At 35.2% G+C, this 15,995-nt stretch overlaps 2 protein-coding genes across 2 annotated transcripts; both read left to right on the top strand.

Annotated features, from left to right (window-relative positions):
* The first annotated feature begins 2,331 nt into the window (after positions 1–2,331).
* Positions 2,332–8,262, top strand: LOC113700159 (protein LIKE COV 2-like). The gene is made up of 7 exons (XM_027220665.2): positions 2,332–2,607; positions 4,379–4,431; positions 4,514–4,623; positions 5,755–5,922; positions 6,654–6,751; positions 7,197–7,323; positions 7,994–8,262. The coding sequence occupies exons 1-7, from the start codon at positions 2,494–2,496 to the stop codon at positions 8,092–8,094; spliced, it is 771 nt and encodes a 256-aa protein (XP_027076466.1). The 5' UTR covers positions 2,332–2,493; the 3' UTR covers positions 8,095–8,262.
* A 1,198-nt stretch (positions 8,263–9,460) lies between these two features.
* On the top strand, positions 9,461–15,211 carry LOC113699349 (ribonucleoside-diphosphate reductase large subunit). The gene is made up of 17 exons (XM_027219650.2): positions 9,461–10,115; positions 10,661–10,722; positions 10,822–10,909; positions 11,097–11,360; positions 11,528–11,768; positions 11,857–11,933; positions 12,104–12,274; positions 12,360–12,452; positions 12,546–12,695; positions 12,798–12,884; positions 12,982–13,146; positions 13,226–13,345; positions 13,678–13,880; positions 13,962–14,111; positions 14,205–14,352; positions 14,660–14,743; positions 14,830–15,211. The coding sequence occupies exons 1-17, from the start codon at positions 9,888–9,890 to the stop codon at positions 14,923–14,925; spliced, it is 2,427 nt and encodes an 808-aa protein (XP_027075451.2). The 5' UTR covers positions 9,461–9,887; the 3' UTR covers positions 14,926–15,211.
* The last annotated feature ends 784 nt before the right edge of the window (positions 15,212–15,995 follow it).

Raw genomic sequence — 15,995 nt, 5'->3', positions numbered from 1 at the left:
TTCATGCTATATTATAATAATTTACAGATATTCGATATACACATTTACTCTATCTGGATCCTTGCGGATACGGATGGAATGTAAAGGTTAGATTGTTTCGATTAATAGATATGACCATATATGGAGTGCTTCAACGTTCGGGATGTATCAAGATGCTTTTTTATAGATGATCAGGTAATAATTAAGAGTGTATGTTAATTATTATATTGAATATTGAATATTACTAATCTGTTGAAAACTATCAAAAATGGAATCTTGTCGGGAGTTATAAGAGGCAGTAATATGATAAACATTTTCGCAGATCATCTCCATGAAGGCAAGGTATACTGGTTTCAAAATATATATGTAATTCCTGCAGATCTTCAATATCGGCTTGCACCACATCAGTACCAATTATCGTTTGGAAACGATACGAAAATAGTGAATATTTTAGATGATTGTGGAACCATACCCCGTTTCAAGTTTAATCTGGTCAAACTAAGAGATACAGAACAGCACATGGACAATGATGTGCAATTGATAGGTATTTCATTCATAATTAGCCATACTTCTGTTTAAGTTGTATATTTGAACTGGTATTACTTCTATTTTTTGATCTTTTGCAGATGTGGTTGGTTTAGTTGTATCCGTTGGTTCACACTATCAAACGTCTATCAATGACAAAATTAAGTGTGACATACTTTTAGTTGACAAAAGGTTAGTTACTAGATTTAATATCTTTAAAATATTTTATATTCTACAAATTTTGATAAAATACTTACCAAAATTGTCTAAATGAAGTTTGATTGTAGTTCGGTTGACTTTGTGTGATAAATTTGCAACTGATGATGGTGAACACTTGCGTCAAACTATTACAAAAAATAATGTTTTGCTAACCTGTGGTATTTGTGTGAGAAATTATAAAGGTAATTCAATTTATTTTCACTTTATTTTATTCAAATTTTATACTTTATCAATAAATAAATCATATTGTGCAGGACCGTCACTCTATACTATTCGAGCAAGCAAATTGTATATCAATCACTACTTGGATTTTGCTCAATACCTACACAGTTGGTAAGTTTTACAAATACCAAAATATTAAATTACTAAAAATATTTCATACCCTTACGAATATGTATTTGAAAAATATGCAGGTTTGAAAATGATAAATGTGCTCAGAAATTAGTGACGTTGTTGCGGTCGTGCAATTTTATAATATCCCAAGCATTGTTGATATCAAATACTAAGAGAATATGGATATCCGAATATGCTGTTATCCCCACGGTACACATCCTCTCAAATAATTAAGTAATGAACAGGTATTTACATGTAGTTTCAAATTAATAATTGTAATCTATACATTCTTTGGATGGTTTTAGGTTAAATATTTTCGGATACTTACTTACATTCAAAGTATCAACCTAGACAATATGTTCCATGAGTTATGCAAAAATTGTGGCCAACCATGTCAATCTCATTTTACAAAAATGGTGTGTATCCATTGTAATGATGTAGTCGACACTATTGTCAGGTAATTATTTTCAGATATTTTGAATTTTAATATAATTTGTTGCATCATCCATCACAGTTTCTTCTTAACAGATATAATGTTAACATAGAAGTTAGAGATTCCAGTGGTAGCCTATACCTCGCGCTTCAAGACAAACATGCACGATTCATGTTTTGTTGTGATACTTCTTATCTTAGAGATTTAAAAACAAAGGTATACATTATTTATATGTATATTTTTTTACACAATATTATTTACAAACTATCTAAAATAAAAGATAATTTTGAACTATGTATGCTTTTCATTGTCAGAAAAATGGAGGTGCATTGTTCGACCAACACATTAATTCATGCAAAAATCGTGCATTCTCATTCATAGTGCGAACTCTACAAAAAACAATAGAGTTAATTAAACCCCCAAAACTGGCGTTCGTACTCAAGGTTGATTGGTGTGAAGAATGTTAACACCTTCGTAGAAGATTATCAAATCAAAGGCAAAATGTCTGTAAGTATTTCATTTACTTATCAAATTAAATATTCAATTATATTTAATTGGACCCATATGTCGCTCAATTTATGATATAGATTTCTATTTTTTTTTTCAGGATCCAACCTTCATCGAAATGATCGTTTATAATAATGGAGATGTTTTTATCATATATTGAACTATTGTTACAAAGTTTCATTTTTGAAAATATACTTTCATGTACCGTGATTATAATATTTTATTATTTTTAAATTCTTCCATAGATTGTAATTTTTTTTTAATAATGTAAGCACCGTGCATATCACGGGTATTCACTTTTTTTTTTGTTGTTCACGCTAGTTTCTTTAAACGCTTTACAGCTTTTTTACTTCAATTCCAATCCAAGTCTAAATACCATAGTGATAAAATTCCAATATTTCTCAAGTCTAGTCAGGTCTGGTCTTAGTTCATTCTTTGGGCAGAAAACCTTTGGGTTAGATTGTTCTGAATCCGCAAAAAGGGAGAAGAAAACGAAGATGGCGGACGAGAAAGATGCCACGTCAGTGCCACTCAGTCAAAGCGTTGATGAAGAAGATCCCGAAAACCCAGTTAAATCTTCCCCCAATTCGTCCAATTCTTCCACCCGTAAGGTAGTAGTTTGTTTTAATTTTGCCTATTTGTTCCACCGTTTTTATTTATTTTTGCTTTAATACCCTTTTCATTTCATTAAATTTGGACCTCCTTATATTGGATGTCTTGTTAAGTACATTTTCAATGAACATTTCTGAACCCATTTATATGGGGAAATCATGGTATTATCTGAATGTGATGCTTCTTAATTGAATTTCAATAACAAGAAAATAGAACCCTCAATATTCAAATAAAATTTTAAGTTAATTGGGCATTTTATGGGTAGATTGATAACTCTAGCTGATGGAGTTTGATTGGTTGTTTCATTTTATGCGTGTAATTGAGTTTTTCATTACAGTCTGAAGGATGTCGAAGGTTTTACATGACCAATCATGGAATGTGTTTCTAAGGGATATTCAACTGGAGCAAGGATGCTTCGAATCCAGATCCAGTTCATGATCTGATACTTGAAACAGAATCAGTGAAACAACAATAGACAGTTCTTATGCTAAAAAAAATGGTATACTGTTGACAGCTCTGTGGGAAATAATGAAACAAGGTAAGATTGTAATGCGCAACCCATTTTTCTGGCAGAAGTTAGGATCCGATTAGTCTGAGATGGTTAACAAAGACATTGATATATTACAAAGAATCTAAAAGGATATGTGGCTCTATGTTGTATAGATAAGTAATATCGTGTCTTTTGGATAAATAATATAACACTACTTTCTAGAGTATTCACCTAGTATATTGATTAGATAAGGTTCTCATCACATAAGAGGACAGTGGCGGTAAGAGTGTTCAGAATACCCACTTGGACTGTGTTTTTGCTCTATTGTTAATTTGACCTATAATTAGCCATTTGTTGAAGTAAACAGGAAGTTGGCTTTGGTTGATCATGCATGCCTTGCCATGGAACTTCAGAGTGCATATTTTTTCAAGCAACTCTTCTAGGTGTTGTGGTCAGATGATGCAACCATCGTCCTGGCAGATGAAGTTCTGTAAAATGAGCATCTTTTCATTGTGATGAAGTTCTATTTTGGCATTATTCTTTGAGGGTTGCTGCAAATGGGATGGTCTGAGGTTGGATAATTGCGTTTTCTTTGATGAGTGTGAGCTTTGATGAGTGTGAGCTTTGATGAGTGTGAGCTTGGGAAATGATCTTGTCTTCATTTTCTGTACTATAAGCATTTTCAAGCTGCCAGCATCTGAATACCATTTTTGACTCGTTGAATGTTTCAAACATAAGAGAGAATATGTACACTTGCAGAAATCAGAATGGCTCTTTGTCCATCCTTTTTCATACCCTCTGATGATGATGATGTTATGATGATAAATACAATTCTGTGAAGTAAATGAGAGCAACGCATTGCTTTGTTTGTGACCGAATGCCACTCTTTTTTTTTTTTTTAAATATTGGTGAATATAAGTTAGTCATTTGTTGCATCTTTTGTTCATTATAAATACCTTGCAATAGTGCTACAGTTACTCCGATTGAACTAGTTTTTTGGCTAAAGATTCCTTTACTAAAATTTGATAATTTCATTCTATATCTATGTGTCTTTAACTGAATCAGTATCTGAAATTTAGGGCACCTCTCAATCACATGGCATACTTATCACTGCCAAAAGTATTAGAATATGTGTTTGAAGTTATACAATAAATATCAATTTCAACCATTGCATCTTTTGTCAAGCATCCTTTCAGCATGAAAGAGTCTGAGCTGATGCATCTGTATGTTTACAAAATTCTTTTGGATGTCTTATCTCATGATTTTCTTCAATTTTTCAGGCTTGCTGTTTCTTCCTTCAAAGTTGGGTTTCGAAGAAGTTCATGACTGGATGGTAACTAGTTTGCTGTTTCATTTTATTATTTCTCAGTTTTCTAACAGTCTTGAGCCTAATCATCGCAGAATTTGAATTGCAGTGTGGTACTCTTCCCTGTTGCAGTTACGTTTTTTGTCACATGGTGGTTTGTTCAGTTTGTTGATGGTTTCTTCAGTCCACTATATGAGCAACTGGGCATTGACATTTTTGGTATGCTGTACCATTCTTTTGTTTCTTATTTAGGCCTTATAGTCTTATATAACTGTTTGTAATAGCGTAAGTAAATGTGCCAAATGGGGATAGATCTATTATTCTTATGGTTCTACGAAGTGAAGAGCAACATGACGCTTGGTTGAAGACTGGAACTCGTGGAAAATAACTGAGAGTGTACAACAAGGGTGGAATTTTCAAAAATTGTTTTTGTGTACCCTCTGACAATAATTGGAGAAGATTAATTTTTCCAGTGTAATTAAGTCGAAATGCTTTGCAAACTCTGTTAATATTGCACTTAAGTGACAGTGAGGAGCTACAACTGAAATTATGGGCTTTTGTGAAAATTGTTGAACTGCAAAATGTTTGATGAATTCCCATCATAAGAGTTTAAGCTGCAGTCAGATGTTGAGCTTGAAGCTGACAAATCCATTGAAGTTTTTGCTCTTGATATAAGGAAATCAAAAGTTAGTCAAGGTTAACTGATTTATTTCCGTGTATTGAACTTCAAGAATGCCAAAAACTGTAAAAACTTGTTCCCAGCTTCTTGACTTAAATGAAAAATTCAATAGTACCTAGTATTTGGTTATCCAACCTGTTATTTGCTATATGAAGTTGGAGTCAATTGACTTAATTACTAGTCATATCCTCTTCAGCTCACCTGCCTGACATTACAATATTTGGGCCCTTCATTTTAATGAAGGGAGCAATATTTTGATATTTGGTTTTCAAGAAGTCCTATTATCAACCTAGGATTCTACAAATATTTAACTCTGTTGGATTGCCTCTCTAAATTTATTGTACGAGTCAATTGTCATCCTATTAGAGAAATTTCTTTGGGATCTCAAAGCCTAATGCTTCAGATAAATATGTCTTTTGTGGGGTCATAAACATAGTTTCAGGCACACGCAGGACTTATTTATGTTCCCTATCATAAGATATTTGCATTTTTATTACTAATTTGACAGCAATATGGACATTTTTCCTAGCAAAGTCCATAAATTGTTTGACCAATTATTGTTAGGTATCTAACTATTTTTGCAGAACCTGGTCTTTATTTTTTTTCTCTTTCTATTAGTATGTTTGTATGTGTCTGTTTCTTTGTCCTTTATGCAGTTCTTCATGATGCAGGACTTGGATTTGTCACATCCTTAGTTTTTGTCTTCCTTGTTGGCGTTTTTGTATCATCTTGGCTGGGTGCCACGGTTTTCTGGATTGGAGAATGGATTATCAAGCGAATGCCTTTTGTGAAACATATTTACTCGGCCTCCAAGCAAATCAGTGCTGCTATTTCTCCTGGCAAGGATATTTTTTCTTACCTAAATATGTTTGCATTATAGTGGGTGGCATGTTTCATTATTTTTGGGATATACACGTGTTGGATGTCTATGTCGATGTATTTATTAAAGAATCAAAGTTTTATCAGAAGTCCATGCTTTCCTTTGTAACTTTCAAATCTTATGCACGATCTTGATTAGCCTCGGCTTTTATTTTAGAGACAAAGATATTGACACATTGAGTTGATTATGATAGTTTTGTTGAATCTTTTTGCTTCATGTAGGTTATGTAGTTGATTAAAATAAGTTTAAACAACTTTGACCAAATTCTCCAGAATATAGGAACAACTTTAATCTCTGCATGGACATAAAAGTTTCATATGCTAATATTCACCTGCAAATATTTTCTCAGTCTCCATGGACTATTCATTCTTGATGGTCGACTATATGTTCCGGATCTTATTACACTCTTTTCTTAGCCGAAATAGAAGTGGTGGTCTTAATTGGTAATGATACTCCTGAGTCTGGGTATGCCACGCAAATCTACTTAGAGCTTAATAAAGCTACTGCACAAATACAATGCTGTCACCAAACCCAAACTATCATAAACATGAGATTAAACAGACAACTGTTTTCTTGAGGTCAGAAGATGGCGTCATGCTCATGTGTTACCACTTCATATACTTTGTTTTTCAGAATTGTCATCTCCAAGAGTCCATTAAGCTGACCTTCTGTCTGGATATTCTGTTTCAGACCAAAACACAACTGCATTTAAAGAAGTTGCTATTATCCGTCACCCACGTGTTGGTGAATATGCCTTTGGATTTATCACTTCCACAGTCCTCCTTCAGGTACTTCGTGGTTTGTTAATGACTGGGTTTTTGTTTTTTCTACACTTAGTAAGTTTGCTTTTATTTCCAAGCCACTTGGTTCTTAGTGGATTGTTGAATTAAGTCCAGACTTTTTCAAAATTGACCAAATTCAAGAAGTAAAGATGGATGTTTTTACACACATATCTTGCTTCATGCATTTTAACTTCTAATCACTAGTAAAAATTTTGAGTTTTTTTGCATTTTTAATAACAGTTCTCACATTAATATACTATTTTAAACATGATTAACTTTGAAAAGATCAACGCTCGAGTTTTTGTGTACGTAAATCTTTACCAATCTTTGGACTTCGACTGAAGTACCTGCTTTTGCTTGATAATTTTTCAGCATGAACTTCTTCTATACTTCCCTGCTAGTTCTGTTAATAGCTGTCTTCAAATGGTTTTATAAGTTCCTTTTGATACAGAGAGATGATGGAGATGAAGAATTGTGTAGCGTATTTGTTCCAACAAACCACTTGTATCTTGGTGACATATTGTTAGTCAACTCTAAGGATGTCATAAGGCCAAATTTGTCAATTCGTGAAGGCATAGGTATGTTGTTTACATGTTAACAATACATTGTGCTTGGATATAGTGTATTTGTCACGCTGTTTGTGAATGTTCAGTGATTTATTAGATAAGGTATTTCTTGAATTGCTTTTGTTCTGACTCGCTCTCGGGCTTGTGAGATCATCTCAGTGCTGAAAATATGACCTGATTATCCAAACTGTAGGGTGCATGCGCAATTCTCATATTTTGGCCGGATAATCTTGGTATTTAATTTTCTAAAGAGAGATTAAAAAATACAGCTTTTTAACTGGTGAAAAGCCACTTTCAAATCTTTTTGATGGGCTGGTGCACCTCTTTTTAATTTTCATACATGGACTGTTCTGCTCTAGATCTGATGAGCTTTGTTATGATTGCCTTGTGCTGCGTGAGTTGTATATGTGGTTTGCCTTCTGGTCTCTCAACTTGAGAACCATCTATATACTGTGCAACTTTATCAGTACAGAAGCTTGTGTATAATCTACTTCCATACTCTGCTCAGTGCTCAGCTGTCCTTTCCATGAATCCCAAACAACGTACCATTTTTGGCTAAATTAGTGCGCTGGAAATTGCTCATTAAGAAATGACTACGGCCTTGATTTTACACCTGCATGCATTTTACTTCTTTCTTTGCAACTGTTTTGCTTCATTTCTCACATTTGGATACCAAATGCAGAAATCATCGTTTCTGGCGGCATGACAATGCCACAGAGGATATCTCCTGCAGACCGAGTTGCTCGACAAAATGAAAGAATCCCTCTAAACAGAATTGTTTGATTGTCAGAGTAGTGATTTTTTTGATTTATAACAACCATTCCATTGTATTATACCCGAAGTCCTGGTTGATGACAGGAAGCTAGAGTTAAACTCGACAGTTTAATCTGGTTGACTGTTGAAAACTTGCATGAAACCAGATACCTATATATTTCACACACTGGTTGTATACTGTTGCTTGTCAATTGGTAATTGAGAAAATTTACGCCCCTTTGCACAGTATCTAGGTTCTAAAGAGGCTAGCTCAAATCACAGGGTGCAAACGAGCTTAATCTTTAATTAATTTTATGAAGCTCGAACTCGAGCTTACAAAATAAAATAATAATAATTTTTTTTATTTTAAAAAATAAAAATAATTATTTTATTTTTAAAAATGAATAAAATAATAAATTTTTAATAAATAATAAAATATTAGAGATATATATATATGTAATTTTATCATTAAAATAAAAAATAAAAAAAATATATATATAATCGAACTAGCGAGTCTAACAAGTTTAATATTTTTGAACTCGATCTCGATATTGATCTGCTGGCCGTGAGCAGCCCTAAATCACACCAACGTGTTTTGTTATATCTAAATCAGACTAACGTGTTTTGTTCTATCACGCATGAGACAAAATGTCTCTTTTGATATTGGTCTTTTACTGTTTTTGAGGTTAAAAAAGGACATTTGGCATAGAAAGGCTAACACAACTAGAGAAATCTATGCCGGCCTATATATTGTTGCACTTAATTGTCACTCTCGTTGAACACTTCATCTAATAAATCTACAAAGATTAATTAATGTATGATTTATTATTGTAAATTTCAATAAGTGTAATTATTTCCGCATATCAAGAACTCGCCTTCATTTTTTGTTTTTCCATTTGTTCAGAAAATTTTCGAGAAAAGAGCCAGGTTTGCTTGGATGGTACGTTGTATTGTTATTTTTTCTCAAAAAAATTTTACGTTTTTTTATAAATATATTTCTCGATCATCTTTTACTTTACATACATTAAATTGCTATCGTATATTTTTCTACAAAAACTCAAGAAAATAGCAATCCAATCGGGAATTTTTTATAATTGCATCATAAATATCTTTTCATTTCGACAAACATTCTTTTTTTTAATAATCTCTGATCCAAAAATTGTGACTTGTAAGATGACTTCCCCAACTTTGTAAATAGTCCCAAGAAAGAAAAAAAAAATATAAAGAAACCAATTGATTACTACCGTTCCAACTCCCAAGCTTCCACAAGAAGGATGAATCTTGAAATTCAAACGCCAAGTTTTATCAGGTCCAACGTTTCCAAAACTTTCAATGGAAGCTTTACTTCCACCCCCCATTCATTCACAACAATTGTGGTACATGAACGTAAATATATCCCCATTGTGCCTTTCGATGCGTATTAGCCTAATCACTTCCATTCTTTCCTTTTCAGCATTAGTTGTAAAAGGCGAAAAAAGCACGCCCAAGTGGACCCCAGCTCCTGCTCCACCCCCATCCAGTCCAACCAGCACTGCAGGCGCCTTTTCCTCAGTGCCCGCCACCAAACCTTGCTGCTTCTTGGCGGGAAAATTTCAAATCCCGTCGTCTAAATTCTTCTTTTTTAGAGGGAAAAACCAGAAGCCCAGTAGACCCTTTCAATTTTTAAGTACAGATTTCAAATTTAAAAAGCCGGTTTCTTGTTTTTCCCACTATATATATATATATGCCATCTTCTATCGTCATTTTGCTCTGTAGCCTCTAAGCCGTTTGACGAAATTCCCCAGAGAAAAGGCAGTTATCCGTTTTGCTAATTTTGAGAAGAGATGTATGTGGTGAAGAGAGATGGGAGGCAAGAAGCTGTGCATTTTGACAAGATTACTGCCCGGTTGAAGAAGTTGAGTTATGGGCTCAGCAGCGACCACTGCGACCCGGTTTTGGTTTCCCAGAAGGTCTGCGCCGGCGTCTACAAGGGGGTTACTACTAGTCAGCTTGATGAGTTGGCTGCTGAGACCGCCGCGGCCATGACTGCTAACCACCCTGATTATGCTTCAGTGAGTAGTTTTCTGTAAAATCTCCTTCTGGGCTTTCCATTTTTTCTTTTGTTTCTCTAATTGTGATCAGATCTTTTAACAATTGGATTCTATATGATGGTTAATTAATTGATTAAGGATTTTGTTTTTTCTCAACTTGGATTATCGATTTTTGCTGTTTTGGTTCAAGGCTCTGTTAACTTTATTGCAGATTCTGTTTTATGTGTGTGTTGATGTACTCATATGAGCATGTTCTAGATCTATATCTTTTCTAATTATATGATTTATTGTAATGATTTTGAGTTATCTGGTTCTCTCCGGTTGAATGAATTGCGCAATGAATGAATAGTAGCCAAACCCACTTGAGGATGTTGAGTTTTTTGTGGTGTTTATGTTGTGTGGTTGTTGCTTATATTGATTATTGTTGGCTACGGGGTCAAATTGTTGACGGATGGGTAGATTAAGTGAACTAGTAATTTTTACACATTTGTCATCAGTATGAGAGTTTGTGGTTGGAATGGAAGCTAATATTGGCTTTACTTACTGTTGATTATTGTTTTCAACAGTTGGCTGCAAGAATTGCTGTTTCAAATCTGCACAAAAACACCAAGAAATCATTTTCTGAGACGTGAGTCCTTGTGGGATTTTGCCAATTCTATATATCAGGTTTGAATTTTGAGTTTGAAATATATCACATAATTTTTAAATCTTCCTGTGGTGGCTGCAGGGTCAAGGACATGTATGGCCATGTCAGTGAAAGATCAGGCCTTAAAGCTCCTTTGATTGCTGATGATGTTTATGAGATAATCATGAAGGTAAGAAATCCTTTTTGGCATTCTGTTGATGCTCTGCCTCTGAAACACACAGATGTACACATTTGTGCATGTTGCACCAAACATAAGCCAATCGAGAAGATTCAGTTGATTGCAGGTTTTCATATTATATTTTTAGCTTGTATTCCTGTATTCTCAAGTGGCATAATTGATGTAATGTTTGTTTCAGAATGCTGCTCGTCTGGACAGTGAGATCATTTATGACCGAGACTTTGACTATGATTACTTTGGCTTCAAAACACTTGAGCGGTCTTACCTCTTAAAAGTCCAAGGAAAGGTTGTTGAAAGGCCACAGCATATGTTGATGAGGGTAGCTGTTGGAATCCACAAGGATGATATTGATTCTGCTTTAAGAACTTATCACCTGATGTCTCAGCGATGGTTTACTCATGCTTCTCCTACCCTTTTTAATGCTGGAACTCCAAGGCCACAAGTAAGCTAAATTTTGAAACTTAGAAGTTACACTTGCATTGACTGTACTATGCAAGAAAATTAATCTTTTTAGTTCTGCATCTCTGAGATATTCTCATTTTCAGTTTCCATATGATTTGTGCCTCCAACAATATGCGTTCTAACATGGTTATGTGCTGTGGATGGTAGTTGAGTAGCTGCTTCCTGTTGTGCATGAAAGAGGATAGTATTGAGGGCATTTATGATACCCTCAAGGAATGTGCTGTTATCAGCAAATCAGCTGGGGGCATTGGTGTATCTGTTCATAACATCCGTGCCACAGGAAGTTATATTCGTGGAACAAATGGAACATCCAATGGTATTGTTCCAATGCTGCGAGTATTCAATGATACTGCTCGTTATGTTGATCAAGGCGGTGGCAAGAGGAAGGGTATGCAACAGTTTTATGTGCCCTCTGGTATATCCCTTGTTAAGGTGGTTCCTCTATTTGATTTATTTCAGCTTTCTACTGTCAATAGGTGCATTTGCTGTATATCTGGAGCCATGGCATGCTGATATCTTTGAATTTTTGGATTTAAGGAAAAACCATGGGAAGGTATGTGGTTGATTTGTTGACTCAGTTGTATGCATGACTCTACATATTAATCATATGAATCCAACCATGTACATAGTCTGTATTTTAATTAGCTTTTGATGGTACTTTGATGCTTTTGGATTTTTGTTTGATTAATGGCTAATTGGCAGTGAGAGTTTCTTGGTTTGCAGGAAGAGCACCGGGCTCGAGATCTGTTTTATGCTCTCTGGGTGCCTGATCTCTTTATGGAAAGAGTACAGAAGAATGAACAATGGACCTTGTTTTGCCCAAATGAGGCCCCTGGGTTGGCTGATTGCTGGGGCACAGAATTTGAAAGGCTCTACACTCAATATGAAAAACAGGTATATAGCCAGACAATCAGATATTACTAGTTTGTCCTTGCATTCTCTGGGAGTGGTTTTATCTAAGAGTGACTTCTTTTCATAGGGTAAGGCAAAAAAAGTTGTTCAGGCACAGAATCTCTGGTTTGAAATCCTGAAATCCCAGATTGAAACTGGAACACCTTACATGCTGTACAAGGTTAGTGGAGTTCGGGCATTTCTTATGGCTAAATTTGGCGCTTATGCTTGTTTGTGAGTTATTCTACCCACCTTTTTGTTTGCTTTCTCTCAGGATACTTGCAATAGAAAAAGCAACCAGCAGAACCTGGGGACAATTAAATCTTCTAACTTGTGTACCGAGATCATTGAATACACAAGTCCTACAGAAACTGCTGTGTGCAATTTGGCTTCAATTGCTCTGCCACGATATGTTAGAGAAAAGGTAGTTATCATAGGCAGATGTTTTCAATTAAAGTTGCTCTTTCTAAAAATTCCCTTAATTGATTATTGAGCAAGGGCTGTTTTATTTATTTTATTTTTGTAGGGATTCACATCTGAATCACAACCGTCCAAACTTGTTGGCAGCAGAGGTTCTGCAAATCGATTCTTTGACTTTGACAAGCTAGCAGAGGTTATATTTATTCCATTAATTTCCTGTTGCTTTGAAATATGAGCGTTTGTCATAAACATGAAGTGTGGATTTGGCTTTGGTTTGTTCTTTGAAACAGGTTACTGCAATAGTTACTTCAAATCTGAACAAAATAATTGACATCAATTACTACCCTGTTGATACTGCAAAGCGATCCAACTTTCGACACAGGCCCATTGGCATTGGAGTCCAGGGCCTTGCTGACACTTTCATATTGCTTGGCATGGCCTTTGACTCACCTGAGGTAAATTTTGTACCTTTTGCTTATTTGCTGGAATTTCTGATTCACTGCAGTCTGATCATGCAGCCAATTGTTCTGACAGGCTCAACAGCTGAACAAGGACATATTTGAGACCATATACTATTATGCATTAAAATCTTCTTCTGAATTAGCTGCTAAAGATGGCCCATATGAAACTTATGATGGAAGTCCTGTGAGCAAGGTATTCTAAAGATTCCTTACAGTGACACCAGTAGTCATATGATGTCTTATTGTTTAGTTACTAACTTTTTATGTCGATCTGGTTTACATGTGCTTTTGTGCTTGTTTTTTGCTTTGGCATATCTGGAATTATTACTGCTAGTTATTGGACTTCTTCAAACTAAAGTCCTTGTCTTTATGTGGTTGAAATGATGAAACAAGTTCAACATAGTTACTAGTTCCATTTTGAGCAGCCCTTGGTTATGCTAAAAAAGTTGGAGCAAGTATTTGAGCTAAGATATCTTCATCTCTGCAATGTTTCTACTGGGTAATCACTGGCCACTGTGTTTGCAGGGAATTCTTCAGCCAGACATGTGGGGAGTAACACCTTCAAGTAGGTGGGATTGGGATGCTCTACGGGCAATGATTGCAACAAATGGAGTACGAAATTCACTTCTTATAGCACCAATGCCAACTGCTTCTACTAGTCAGATTCTTGGAAATAATGAGTGCTTTGAGCCATATACATCCAACATCTATAGTCGCAGGGTTCTAAGGTATATTTTCTTGATGCTATTTGAGCGCACTCTGAATTGAGTATTATTTGCTGACATCCGAGTGTTTTACTGTTCTTCCAGTGGGGAGTTTGTTGTGGTGAATAAGCATCTGCTTCATGACTTAACTGAGATGGGTCTTTGGACTCCAGCACTTAAGAATAGGATAATCTATGAGGATGGCTCTGTACAGAAAATCCCTGAAATTCATGAAGATCTTAAAGCCATATACAAGTATGCTTCTTATTTTGGAGCTCTTACACGCCTTATTTTCCTATTTTCTCACATTCCTTATTGCAACATGCTGACTCAATTTGGTACTAACAGGACTGTTTGGGAGATCAAACAGCGGACATTGGTTGATATGGCTGTAGATCGTGGATGCTACATAGACCAAAGTCAAAGTCTTAACATTCATATGGACCAACCCAACTTTGGGAAGCTTACATCGCTTCATTTTCATGCTTGGTCAAAGGTATAGTTGGATCAATACAATGATTAGTTGAGGGTGATGTTAATTAAGAGTTTGAATACTAACATCACTAAATTTATGAATTTATGTAAGAAATATTTGTACATGTCATGCTACGAGTGTTCCATGTTTGAAGGACTACTATAATAGAAAGTGTTTGGTTAGTGTTTTTAATCGTATGATAAAGTCAAAGCTATAATCATTGGTGCAGCACAAGTAGATCAGTTTTCAAGAACTAACTATTTCTTTGTCCAAAACTACTGTATTTCACACCTTATGTCTCAAATTTTTGGTGTATGTGGATATCAAGGGCTTAAAAACAGGGATGTATTATCTGCGCTCACGAGCTGCAGCGGATGCCATCAAATTCACAGTAGACACTGCAATGCTTAAGGTAAGTACTGCTAAACTACAAAACCCAACTGTCACATTTAACCTGTATTGTTTTGCTGAGGTGCTGCATTTACGTATTTGATGCAGGATAAACCAAAGACAACTGCTGATGATGATAGTAAAATGGCCCAGATGGTATGCTCCCTAGCAAACAGGGAAGAGTGCATGGCTTGTGGAAGTTAAAACCACTAACAGATTAGAATTTGGCCTAGAGTCATGTTTTGTTAACAGACTGGCAATGGCACACTTGGGTGCAGAAAACAAGAACCAATGGTGTTTTGGGATGTGGTTCAAGAATGTAGTTAGTGTGCTAGTTGTAACTTTTAACCCATTTGTATAGAGTTAATTCTTAATATATATCTATATGGCTACATTTTGAAAATTGTACTTGTACCGGGTTTTGATGGATTGTGATTGCTGGCTCCTCAAAAGCTAAAGTTAAGAAATGGAAATTGCTTGATTCTAGTAATTTGTCACCTGTGAGCTACAATGGTGGCATGCTTTCTTTGATGACTCTTTAAAGATCATTCAACTATTTAGTGGAAGCTTGTCAAACTTATGCTCAAATCCACTCCTCCGTATTGAAAAAAATCCCACATTTGGTTCTCACATGATTCAGTAGCTTGGAGTAGAGTTTCAGAACTTGCATTATGAAGCTTTCACGGTTGCCGTTGGCTTCTCGAGACAGCCAAAAGGGTTCAAATCAGTAATCACAGCTGCATCAAAATTGGGATGGCAAAGTGTTAAGGAGGCCCATTGGGGGAAATGTTGACCCAAAAATAAGTCGAGTTTGGGTTAACCGTTAAATGTGTGGGAAATATAAGACTCGGGTTGTTTACCTCAATGCTGCAGTTTTTGATCAACATTAAAGTAGAAAAAAAAAAGTGTTGTTTTCACTGGACTTGCCAACATGTGAAAGTTGATTATCATCAATTTCAAGTTAAATCTCAATTTTAGTAAGGTTAGGGCTATGAAAAAAGCAACTTTTCTGTTGTGATTTAGATTTTTTTTTCCACCCAAAATCGATACACTGTCACTGTAAAGAGTATGTTTGGATTGACAATCTAACGATCAACTCTTATACTTTGAAAAATCTCCATAGAATAATCAAAATGTTTTTTTTATAATTGAATAAAAACCTCGGAAAAAACCTTTGCTTTGGTTTTTTTTTTTCCAAATCTTAGCGTGACATGAATGATTCCCTGAGTCCATTGTTGAGTTCACCACGATCGATTAGGTGAAACAGTTTTGCA

The sequence above is a fragment of the Coffea arabica genome, chromosome 7c, assembly GCF_036785885.1.
Source record: "Coffea arabica cultivar ET-39 chromosome 7c, Coffea Arabica ET-39 HiFi, whole genome shotgun sequence".
NCBI lineage: Eukaryota > Viridiplantae > Streptophyta > Magnoliopsida > Gentianales > Rubiaceae > Coffea > Coffea arabica.
This window is presented reverse-complemented; position numbering and strand designations above follow the sequence as displayed.